Source organism: Chroicocephalus ridibundus, chromosome 2 (assembly GCF_963924245.1).
Source record: "Chroicocephalus ridibundus chromosome 2, bChrRid1.1, whole genome shotgun sequence".
Taxonomy (NCBI): domain Eukaryota; kingdom Metazoa; phylum Chordata; class Aves; order Charadriiformes; family Laridae; genus Chroicocephalus; species Chroicocephalus ridibundus.
This window is the reverse complement of record NC_086285.1, coordinates 74,492,687-74,504,947: the sequence shown is the minus strand read 5'-3', so window position 1 is coordinate 74,504,947 and position 12,261 is coordinate 74,492,687. Positions and strand designations below refer to the sequence as shown.

At 41.2% G+C, this 12,261-nt stretch overlaps 1 protein-coding gene across 1 annotated transcript in view; it reads right to left on the bottom strand.

The window, feature by feature from the left end:
- NEDD9 (neural precursor cell expressed, developmentally down-regulated 9) overlaps positions 1-12,261 on the bottom strand; it is a 40,088-nt gene that overhangs the window by 6,129 nt on the left and 21,698 nt on the right. The window contains exons 3-4 of the mRNA XM_063325916.1: positions 1,299-1,400; positions 1-102 (exon numbers count right to left, since the gene is read on the bottom strand). Of these exons, the coding sequence (XP_063181986.1) occupies positions 1-102; positions 1,299-1,400 (204 nt within the window). The remainder of the gene's footprint in view (positions 103-1,298; positions 1,401-12,261) is intronic.

Here is a 12,261-nt window from a genome sequence, read left to right as displayed (position 1 = left end):
CCCTTTGGCAGGTGGTATGTCATAGACTCCTAAAGCTTTTGCTTCTCCCATGGGAACTGGAAGCGCAGGCCCCTTAACCGATGTGGGGGGAATGTCATATATCTAAAGAAAGAATAAATTGGTTACAGAAACAAGTCACCTCAGGAAAGCTTTGATCTCACATGAGCTTTCTTAGTTTTCATGTTTCCTCTCAAACAGCCTGAAGATGATGGGAGCTCTTCAACTCTGTTTCATATGGGAGAGCTGCTTGGATTTGCCTGGTATTTTTGACAGTTACAAGGAAATGCACTTTGCTAGGTCCCCTCTGGGCAACTGTGTGGACAGCAGGCTAGAGAGATGAAGTCATGGCTGACTCCCATCCCAAGAGTTAAATCAAGGCCAGCCTATTACAGATACCTGTTGGGGTGAACAGGGGAGAAGTATATTCATGTGACCAGAACTGATAACAACTTTACTGATAGAGATTAGAGGGGCTGAGGAATAAGCTTGTACTTCTACATGCTAAACTCTCTGAAACTAAGGCCGCCCCTGTCAGCATCACCTGTCTGCTTTATCAGGTGCAGCGTGAGTCATCTTACTAGCAGAGAAACAGCTGCCAGATGTTTCAAGTGTCCCAGTTGGTGGCATGCCCTGCATTACAGTGGGTTCTGCGTGTGGTCTAGGGCCACTGTCTGAATGTCTCTTAACCCAGACTTTCCAACAGTTCCAGCCATTTGGTGTCAGTGTGTGTTATATACTATTGGGCTTCAGTGTTGTTCCCTAGAGGAGCTGCTCTGTCAAAAAGCTATGGAGAGATGCAGGGTTGTTGAATTACAAGGTCCTGCAAGCATCCACTCTAGATGTCTGTGGTCTTGCGGACTGAATGCTAAGGGTGTTCCCCAGAACAAAGATATATTTCAAGTTCAGTGACATGGTGCAGTAGATATGTGGTGAAAACAACTCCCTGCGTAGTAGCTGTTCATCTAAGCAATAATTTTACTGAGTGAATTACCATCAACTATGCAACAACAAAGTAAGGGAAAAAAATTGTTCCCAGGCAGCTATTTTATTCCGTTTAGATATAGTCTTTGATCAAAACACAGAAAACAAATGGGACTTTTGTGTTTGGTGTGCTGCCAAATCTTAGTCAACACCAAATACTTTGAAATACTTCTGCACTCTGTGAATAAGCCACAGCATCTAATTAAAACGTATTTTCTCTCTGAAAAGAGAGAACTCGCTTTGCTCATAAACTTCTGGTAGGAATTCACCACCTTTTGTGCCCTGTCAGTGCTGTTGGCAGTTTTATTGGTACCTACCCCTTGGAGAGGGCGAACAGGGGGGATATCGTAGGTATCCTTTTGGTATTTGGGAGGGAATTCATAAACATAACCTTGTCCTGACCTGACTGGAGTTATTACCTGTGGGATAAAAGAAAAAGAGGAAACGTAAGTCTCTGAGGATCTTGGCATGTTCTCTCTGTAACTGCACAGGGTATAAACAATCCAGTACCATTAACTTTCACACTTTATGTGGCAATGTTAGTAACACAAGTCTACATATAATTCTGACAGTTTAACACAGCAAAATGACTGTTAGTAGCTACAAATGCACCATCTTTTCCTTCCAGACCAGTTCTGACATGGCTGCTTGCTAGCTAGCGCTACAGTATCTTCTCTTTGTCAAGCACAGATTCTCCAGCATGTCTAAGAAATCTTGGTCCCTTCTTCCCATTGACCACCCATTAGCACGGACCACACGAGGTGATGATTACACCACCCACTCACTGAGATCAGGGCTACATACACGCTGATCCTACCGAGGTGTTGAGTGTCCCCACTTACTGACAGAGGCTTAAAATACTACGTTCAGGCTCTGTGAGTCCACCCCTTTCCTTGTGAAGGTATTTCCCACCTGCTCTGGCAGGACGCCTTGTGTTCCACACTGTGCTCCATAGCACAACATCCTGGATAACTGAGTGTGAGCTGTGGCTCTGGAAACTCTTTACATAGAAAGGCTATGCTTAAACCTTCCAAAGGGGGATGCTCAATTTTGCTGTCTCCATTTGGTTTGTCTATCTTAGCGGCTAAGAGATAGGAAATGTTAAGCCATTCTTGAAGTATATAATGCAATAACAGCCTCTGAAAAAATATAAATATCTTAGAATTTACATTTTTTGACATTTTCTAAACCATTAACTGCCATAATGACTTCAAATAAAATTTGGTGAAAAATAAATGCCTTATGTCTTGGACAGCATCTGCACGGCAAAATTTCAGTATAGTGTGGTATAAAAGAAATGTTACCTAACCCCAAGAAAGAGCTGGGTTTATAGTGGAAATGCTGACATCTTAACCTCTGCTGGTGCTATTTAGCTCTAACAAAAAAATATAAATACTGTAACCCAAAGGCATAACATGGCAAATTACATAGCCCTGTACAAGATGTGGCTTTGTACTCAGCTAGGGAGAATTCTGTACCAGAGTTACCTAACTGTCTTTAGAAATGTATGCAAGATGTACAACAGAGTTTCTGCCCAAATGTTCAGTAAAGATCCTGTAACAGTTTTTGCTGTAAGGAATCGCAACATCCTGGCCAGATTTCACAGTGAGTTTTGTTTGACTGAGATCTGCAGGGAAAGTCCCTGATGCTAACCTGCCACCTCCTTCCTGCTATGTTAACAACACAGGCTTTTCTTCTTTTTACTTGCTGCCCAAATATTGCTGTGTAATCTCTGGCCCTGTACCATGAAATGATCACTGGATTTTCCCCTGGGGGTGACTGCCATACCAGTATACAGTACAGGTCTGATTCAATGTGAGTAACCCAAGGCAACGCGCCTGCTAGTGCCAGCCACTGCACTGACTACACGTGGCTTAAGTGAGGGAGGGATATCCACATCTGGGGGAAGACAGCACTTTTTGCAGCTGCTTTTCCTTGAATTCGCATCAGACAACAGGAACTGGAAGCCATACGGTCTCCAGAGCGCTGTGTCAGTTCGCCGCCCGTGAGAGAACTCCTGCTGAATTGGGTGTGGGGTTAATAGGGCTTACAGACATGAGAGCTTTTAAAAAAGAATCTAAAAAATGTATGGAATTTATGACAGATCATTCCTGTCCCAGAGTCAACTACTGCATTATAAAAGGTATTTACAAACAAAACCTTTAAGAAAGTTCTCCCTTAAGCTTCCCATAATGGATCACTCCAGACATTCCCCCCTCCCAGGCCACTCACGTGTAATATTGGGATTATTTTGTTTGCCTGAGAAACTTCTAACTTGTATCAACATCTCTTCCTCGTGTTTTTTCTGCCAATTGAGGGCTAGTGAGCAGACCAGCATAGTTTGCCATATTTTTTGCATCCTTTTTTTTTTTTTTTTTTTTTCAGTTGGGTGCTGCCAGTCAAATGCTTTCCACCCAAGTCAGGAACAGAAGGATTTGGTTTTAAGCAATAGTTACTCAGAGGTTCCTTCCAGGGGCTCCAAAATTACAACCATGGCACTGCTTCAACAATGAGTCACTGGGTGTTTAAAAATGATCCTCTGGGAGAACAGACAATGCACAGTAAAAACAAAGGGCTGTTTCCTGGGTAGACCATCTCCGTGAGCCCTTCTGCTGCTGGAACACCGTGGCGTTAGGCTGCTTTCTAATATGCTGGGAAACTGCTTGACCATGCAAAGAAAAAATCCAAGACTGTTCACAGCTGTCAGCTGGAGGTCCCAAACCAGCCCTGGACGTGGGGAGGACCCGCGCACTGCTGCAGTTTGGCTCTGCTTTACCTGCTGATTGTTGCCTATCTGGACAAGGCAGGAGTCAGGCTGCGTCAGGCTCCAAAAAGATAGGTATTGGTCCCTCAGCCTGAAATTTTTACAACCCTTGCTCAGTTGTGGTCTACTCCAGAAGCTGAACTCTATCCTAGATCCAGAGCAGGCGTAAAATTTGACCATATCTCCTCCAGGCATCACAGGTACGATGTTTCTTACAGTCCTGTCTGTGGAGGCAACGTAGAAGCTTTTTGACACCTCAGTTCTCCAAGGTTTGCACAGCACGTTAGAGAAGTGCCTTTACACAGGCTCAGCACTAACTGTCCTACCCACCTCATGCCTAAACTCATTCAGGATACAAGACACCACCGCTCTCTCCTTGCTCAGAGAATTAATTTCCATGAGCAAACTCAAAGAAATGTCACAGGCCTCTAATACAAAAAAGGGAGCTGAATCGAGCAGTACAGATAATAAGGCATAGGATCACAGACAGCTGGAAAAAACTTTAAGATCAAGTCCAACTGTACAGCCAACACTGCCAACTCCACCATGAAACTACATCCCTAAGCAGGCACAAGTAAAACCACTTCCTCTTGTTGTTATAGGTAAACTTGATATTTTGCTTTTGTAAAAAGAAGCCCTGGTGGCAAAGCAGATGATGTCCTTACACTGTGGAGCCTGGAACACACATGGAAGAGAAGCTGTGCTCACGCCCAGTATTTAGAGAGAGATCCTTCCTCACTCTGCATACAGGAGTATCATGCAGCTGCGGTTATTCTTCTAGCTCATCCTTGGAGACGTTTCCCATTTTTCAGAAAAGGCTGACGTACTAGATGCTCTATGAAGGTTTAAAGTACTACAAGGCTGCTATTTTTAACTGTGCTGTGATACCATCCTAAATAACTACACTAAAGCTAGACTGGCCAGATGAAGGAAGCCAGTTTGATCCAGCACTGCAGGACTTTTTTTACCATGTATCTTGACACATTCACTTTTTTGCAGAGTCAACCAAGCTGATGCAGTGATCAAGCAGGGTCACTCTGGGTGCTTCCCGCTGTTGCCAAAGGAAGTGAGATGTTAAAACGTGAAGTGCCTGATTCTGGTTATTCATGAATACAGCCTGCCTACATGGGTGCTTGCGGACAGAAGACCTGAGCTGTCTGCAGGGCTGCGCTTAGCAGTGCACTCTACTTAAGATGGCATTTATTTTCCAAATAAAAATGCATCAGAGGCTTTTATGTCTGGTCCTTTTTAGGCTTCTGAAAAAGCTATACGAAAGACAGAAAATAAGACTTTAAGAAACCCAGCAACAACCAAGGTTTGTTGATAACATGAAAGACAACTTTTTTCTCCCAGTGACTCAGGTATATTTTCCTGTGTGGAGCATTACTATCCTGTAACAACATGTTCTGAGTGATTTCATCATAAAATCCTCTACAAATGCTGATCTGGTCTGCACTGAGTACAAGAACATTTCCTGTTGTACCTACACTCCTCTTCCCTTCCAACACTTTTCATTAGGTTAAATGTGCCTCTGGACTGCTCATTCCTAGTCAATTCAGAGCAGAAGCAGCTCATCACCAAAACACATCTTGAGTGAACGTTTTGTAACAACAATTAAAAGAATACCCACGCTACTTGACAAAGTGAAAATGTGGAGCATTTGTTCTGACCCTTATGGCCCCAAGACAGGACCTCACACAGTAAGTCAGGACACGTGGTCACACTGCTGCTTCTGCGTGAGGAAGAGGGAGGTAGCTGGGTAGGTGAAGTAAGAAAGGTACCAAACACAGTATTTTCAGAAGTCACTTTTGATTTTGGATATTCACCCATAAATATATTAAATGAAACTACTGCTTCTGAACAGGATGCTCAGCCCTTTCAACGCATTGTTGAACCATTTTTTATGGTTTTGAATGTTTGACGGCAATTTAGTTTTGAAGACGGACCTCAGAAGGAAGGAGGTGGCTATAAAAGAAAAATTCCCCTTCTCCCACTTCTGGAAGAGGGATAGCAGCCCCATCTGGTACTTAGGAATTTATTTCCTAACAAATGTCACTGAACTTCAGACCTCATAAGGATTCTTTTTTCTTTTACCTCTTCTCATTTAAGAATGCCTGTGGTCAGCCAAGTTTAAATAATCCTGCATTTCAAACCAGCAATTTTCCTTGTTTACGCGTTAAAGGAAATAGATGGTGCTCCCACTAGCTATCTAGCCCAACATTCTCAAAACATTGTTAACCACTTAATCCACGCAGAGCAACTAACGGGGACCAGGTTTGGCTCTGGTGAAACATGTAACCTACTTCAAACTTTCAGTACTGCAAAACAAAGACAATTGAGCAGAAAGTTTGTTCTGTTCTTGCTGAAGACTGTGCTCTTCCAAAGCAATTACTTGGGTCTTTTCCATGCCAATGGCATGCTCCTAACCAAGCAAAAGAGCTGAATATGCATGTACTTTGCAAAATATCCAGTCCTGCGGTTCGTTAAATCCCTCTTCCTTAAATACAAGGAAGAACACACCATTCTATTTCTTCTAGGATTAAAATGGATGTTAGGCCGCAGTAGAGAACATTCCTGACTAAGGCAGCAACAAGACAGTTGTCATGCTTATGGCAGATGCACAACATTGTAGTTTACATTGTTTAACAAGGACAAAGAGTGAATAAACCTACTAAAGCCAACAGAATTACTCTGAATTTATAGCAGCACTGTGGAGGGCAGAATTCAGCCTGTTCCCATGAACAGAAATTCCTGATATGCAGAATGATGGCAAACAAGCTTCACTGAGTTTTACAGGTGAGAGAACTGAAGCACAGGTACGCTGCACCTCTGCAACACCTTGCCCCAAACCACAGGCAGACAGGGCAGCTGAAAAGGGCTGCTTGCTATTTCCCAGTACGGCCTCTTAACCCCAAGAACCTACTGACGCCTGCTGACTGCTTTTAAAATAGATCAGTGCTTTTTGGAGGTGGAAAAGAGGAGGCACGTGAGGTAAATTTTATATATTTATTTTAAATCTGGATGAAGAATTGTATTAAAATATATTACTCTCTTCACCCCATGGGTAACTCTCAGCAGCTGATGAGCTAATCTCAGCAGCCCGTCCCGTATCTATTAAAATCAGCTGTAGCTTACCCTGGTAAGAGTCCTGCCCTGGAGGAGGTTGGTGGTGCAGCATAAAATGGGTCTGTTATAAAGCTTGGACATGGGAAAAAATGAATCAAAATGTAAGTAAAGGAAAAAAAGCATGTTTGTTTTTTGTTGTAAAATATTTCTGTAAATTTAATACAAAACTCTAGTTGTTGAAATTCTGTTCCTGTGGATATATAACACCTACCTGGGCTCTCTAAGGCTTGTAAGGAGAATTAAATAGCCAAAGAGAATATGAGGAAATTATAAAAGAGACAGGGGAAAAAAAAAACCAACTTAATCCCTGTTCTCTTGGACTCCTAGTCCTTTGGAAGGCAGTGTCAGGAGCCGCAGTGTCAGGATCCAGAATGATGCTGGATCAGGCAGTGAGCCGCTTCTTGGCTCTTGGCCCTCCTTTCTATTTTGCTGCATGTACTTAGGAAACTAGGTGTGCCTCCTTAAATGTTTTTTTCCTGGGAAAGGTCCTGTGGCTAAGCGGAACTGCAAGAAGGTTGTGTTGAAGAAAAGAGTCTCTAAGGTAATCTGGGTATTTGAAAGAAGCTAGCTAGCTGGCTAAAACTGTCCTTTTTATAGAAAGCATATAGGGTTTCCTCTCCTGTCTTTTGCAAGCTGCATCGAGATTTCCAGTGACTGATAATGAATTTCCTGACAATAACAACTATTGTATCACTCAGTATTGTCTGCTGTGAAAAAAGAGCAAAAATGTTTTTATGAAGCAGTAGCCTTGACTTAGTTATTTGCTACATACTATGACATACAATGTGTTTCCCAGCTGTCAGCGAGTAAAGGTCTGGGGTTTCATTCTCACTTGTGCTAAGGATACTTGCTCTTATAAACATTTGTTTTTCAAAGTTCCTATAGGTCTAGGGATTATCAAATCAAAACAGTTTCTTTTAAGCTAAGTAATGTATGAACATTGGGCCACTATAAAATGCTGTAGTAGAGTATTTTCTGCGAAGACTGAACTGCTGGAGAGCTTTTGATCAAGGCTCACAAGCTGAAAGAGAGGGGAGGAAGCCTATAGAAGTATTCCTTCTAATGCACCAGGCTTGTACCTGCAACCATGAGTTGTTTCTAGTGCTATGAACCCAAATGTTTCTGCAAGGCAAGAAGAAATCAGCAGAAATGACTGTATTTTCTCTCTGGGGCCAAGTGAGTTATCAGCTCTGCTGTGCAGCGGAAAGAAATGTGGTATCGACACATATAGTGACATTGCAACTTGTCTTTGATTGGGTGCTCCCCAGTGAATTTTCTGAGAAGTAAGATTCAAGATGTGTGAAGATAAGGACGCATGATAAATACAACCCTGATACGGAACTGACTTATAGTTGTTGATGTTGTTTCCACCTTCAAAATACCTGCTTATTTTCTCCTATGCTTTATATTCATTTGTTGTCCAGGACCTATACCTATGAAGATCTGATTTTTTTTCTGCTCTAACTGTATATGCTCTCAGGGCTAAAGCATGTCCAGATGTCAGTGATTCATAGTGTGTTAAATTAAAAATGTGTAACTTTGCAGGCTCAGGGATTTAAACGGAAACTTTTAAATGTGGCTATGAAGTGCCTCACCAGTAGATGCCCAGTCTTAAAAAGTGATCCCATGGTATTATAATGCAAATAACAACAAGTAATGAAAATGGGTTTTATACTTTCCTCCTTTTAAGGTCATACTATTTCAACCAGATTTATGGAAGTTATAGCTAACTGCTTTGCAAGTAGCCTAATCCTGACTTTTCAATTTCTGGTGTGACCCTTTCCATTAGCCAACACACAAAAGCAGGTTCATTACAATGTTTTTCAGCTTTGTATTTTTCCTGTATCTAAAGTGCAGGTTTATTGTCTTTCCCAACAACTTTTTTTTTTTTTTAAATCTATGAAGTTACATAAATGACCTCAGCTCCAATTAGCATAAAATGACAGGGCTGTATTGAGTGTAGTGGAATGGTGCTGACTTGCATCAGCTGTAGCTTTGGATTACGGTGTTGAATTTTTGCTTGCTGCCGGTGTTCGTGATCACGAGCTAAATGCAGATACAAAGGCCTATCCTCTACAGATCTTACTGAATGAGCAGTACAAAGCACAAAGAAAAAGCTCAACAACTTTGTCACTGACAAGATTTTACTGCTTTTCTTTTTTTCTTTCTTTCTTTTAATGATGCTTTCGTGACCTGATCCTACTCTCACTCACATCAGCTCTAGGACTTTCTGCCAGTTGTGTTGTGAGCAACATTTCTGCTTGGTGCTGGCTGGCCTTGAATTGCAAGGCTGACTGGGAAGGGGTAATTCCTAGCTTCTGGTGGAGTCATTCTTGCTTACAAAATGTGATTAAATAAAAAAGCCAGACCCACGCTTCTGAGGATGTCCCGTTTTTTGAGAGGAAGAGAACAAAAGACATGACCAAAACATAGCTGTTATTATCATCAGCATTTTTAAGAGAGGTGCGAAAGAGGATACTTGTCCAATACTCTTGCTAAGAGTTTTACCAGTACCATCCCCTGACAATTATTCATTTTTAGACAGACAGTGACATCACCATTTCTGCATTTGTTGGACAACAGGGCTAATGAGCTGACGTGTTAACAGTACTGGTGATAGAACAGGCATGCACTCTGAAATAAATGTCTGTGGATGGATCTTACGGAGAAACAAAATTCCCACATTACTGTGTGATAAGTTCTTCTAGTGGAGAAATAAGTTTATCTGATAAAGCATTCTCTGGAAACTTGTGATTAAATTTGAGCTGGAGTTTTGATTAATGAGAAGTGTGTGACAAAACTCAGCACCTCAGCATTTTGGTATCTTGCCCACGATAAATACTTAAAGCAGCGTCTTGCTTTGGCCATCCCAGTCTGTCTAGTCTTCCCATTTTAAAATGGTTGTCACATGAAGAATCATTTGGCAAACATGCACTTATTTTCTATGCTGGTAATACTATTACTGTCTCTCCTCAAAGATAGAAGCCTAAATTTAGGGAAGGTTTGGAGGAGGAGAGGAAATGAAGAAAAGGGATGAGAAGATGAGGTGCTGGGACAGGTAGGGCAGAGAGTGGTCTTACCGTTACAAATGACGTGAATTCTTAAAAGCTCACAAACAATAAACAAGTTTGGTTCAGTCCAAACAACTCCTTTTAATTCTTTTGAGGAGCTTCATCTTATTTCTGTTATTTCTTCCCTCCTATATTGAATTTCTAGATGGAAAGTTGCGGGGAAGGGGGTGAAGCAGCTTAATTTGGGCATTGTTGAAAAGGGTATTTCCATGACTTCTTGTTTCCTTTCAAATATTTTCTTTCTTCCTTTAAGACATTTCTCAGAACAGATCCCTCCCTGTGACTAGTTTCAGTTTTAGTGAATCGGCATTTCCCAGTGGCCAAAAAAATGCCTGAGATGAAGCATTGCCCAAGGGTTTCAATTCCTCTAGAGTGCTCCCAGAGGTACACTGGGGCAGAAACAATGGAAGCATCCCTAAATCATTTAGGTTGTGAACTATGTTGCTCTGAGATAAGTCAGCAAAGAAAATCATCCATCAGGAAGAAGCTCAATTTAATTTGATTTGTAGAGGTCCTCCGGCTCAAGCTATATTCTGGTTCCATTTCTGTATGGGTTTCTCAAGGCAGCTGTACAGAGAAGTGCTCCTATTAACTGGTGTTTCAATTAGCATACCTTGCTTTGGCAAGTTTATGGAAGGTATAGACACCTTTTAAACATATAAACTCCATCCTTAATTGTCTGCTGCATCTACATGACAATTATACCAGACCTCAGTCAGGACTGATTGTGCATATATAGAAGTTGTGACGGTAAGGGCAATGGGAATATGTTAGTGTCTTTTAAGGATTAGGAATGGACTGTTTTATGGAAGGTTTCTGTTTCCTAAGAACTTAACTACATTAATTTCACTTTGATTCCATTCTATAAATCTTTTTTGGGAGAAAGCTTAATTTAATTAATTTTTTGTAAAAAAAACTGATGCAATATTACCACTGCTATTTAAAAAAGAAAAACGGAAATGTTCCATGCCAGACACATGGAATGATGATATTCTGGTGCTAATTAGTCTTCCTCTAAAAGAAAACATTGACAAAAATCACTGAATGCCTGCAAAGCCTTTAGATTTCAATAGAACTATGTTTTCTGACTGTCAGCAACCTGTTTTCATCTATCCTATCTCCAGAAACCACACTTCTTCCTTATGCTGATAGTCACTTTTTGAATAATCAGTTTTCCACTCACGTTTTTGTAAAATGCTCCACTGCTGTGCTTGGATTTTAGTACCTACAGGGAAATCTAGATTAGTGAAATTTAGCGTTTGGTTAGTGTGTTATCAGATGTAACCAAAGGTCCAGCTAGAGTTTTGACCCATCAAGAAAGAGCCCATAAGCTTGCATTTTTCACTTTATTATTCTATTTTTAGCTGAAGTCTGATCCTGCACTTGTGCCTGTGCCAGGCAGATTTGTGTCCCTGGGAATCTCGTTGTTGTATGAGACTGCAGGACCGGCCTTTTTTCTGATACTACAGGGGAAAAAATGCATGCTTCTGGTCTGCAAATAGAACTGATTAAAAAGAGCCCTGTGCTTAGGGAGAAACAGGGAATAATGTTGAGCTCATATATTTGCTCAGCCTAATAAAATGCAGTCTCTTTCTTAAAATGCTTCTCTTCAAATCGCACCAGTGACCAACTACTGCTTACTCTGACTTGTGGATGAGGGTTTCTTCACTCAGTGGTTTTCATGGAGACCACTGAGGATAGATTAAGTGCACAGGCTTTTGATCAGTAAAATGGCTTTTCTCCTTTTAATGTCACGTGGAAAGCGACAAGTGAAACTCCTGAGTCTAAGGAAAAGGATGTGTGCTGTTTTTACCATTGAGCTTGCATTTAATTGAAGAGAACTTCATCCTTTAGAGCGCACTTTGTGAAACAGAGCTCTGAGTGTTGAGGTATGTGTTACCATTCCTGCTGCACTCAGCAAATTTGCTGTGTGTTCAGCAATTCTAACACTAAAGCAATATTTTGTTACAGGGGATACAAATCCCCAAAGTAGAATTTGTTATATGAAAGCAGAAGAAAAGAGGGACTAAAAGATGATTGTTTGGGCAATTTAAGTAAACCATATCACAGGAAGCCATCGTATTTCAGACTTGAGGGTAAATGGGGACATTATTCTGTCTCAGAATGTAAATACATTTTGCCATCAAACTACGAAATACTAGATATGCTCCCACTCTTTTTGATGACAAAATATATCTGCCACACAACTCTTCACTATGCTTAATGCTTATGTCTCTTTACTTCATAAATGTGAAAATAGGCAAGAAAAAAGATAATAATGTAAAGGCAGGCTTATTTCTGGAACAAGCGTTATATGCA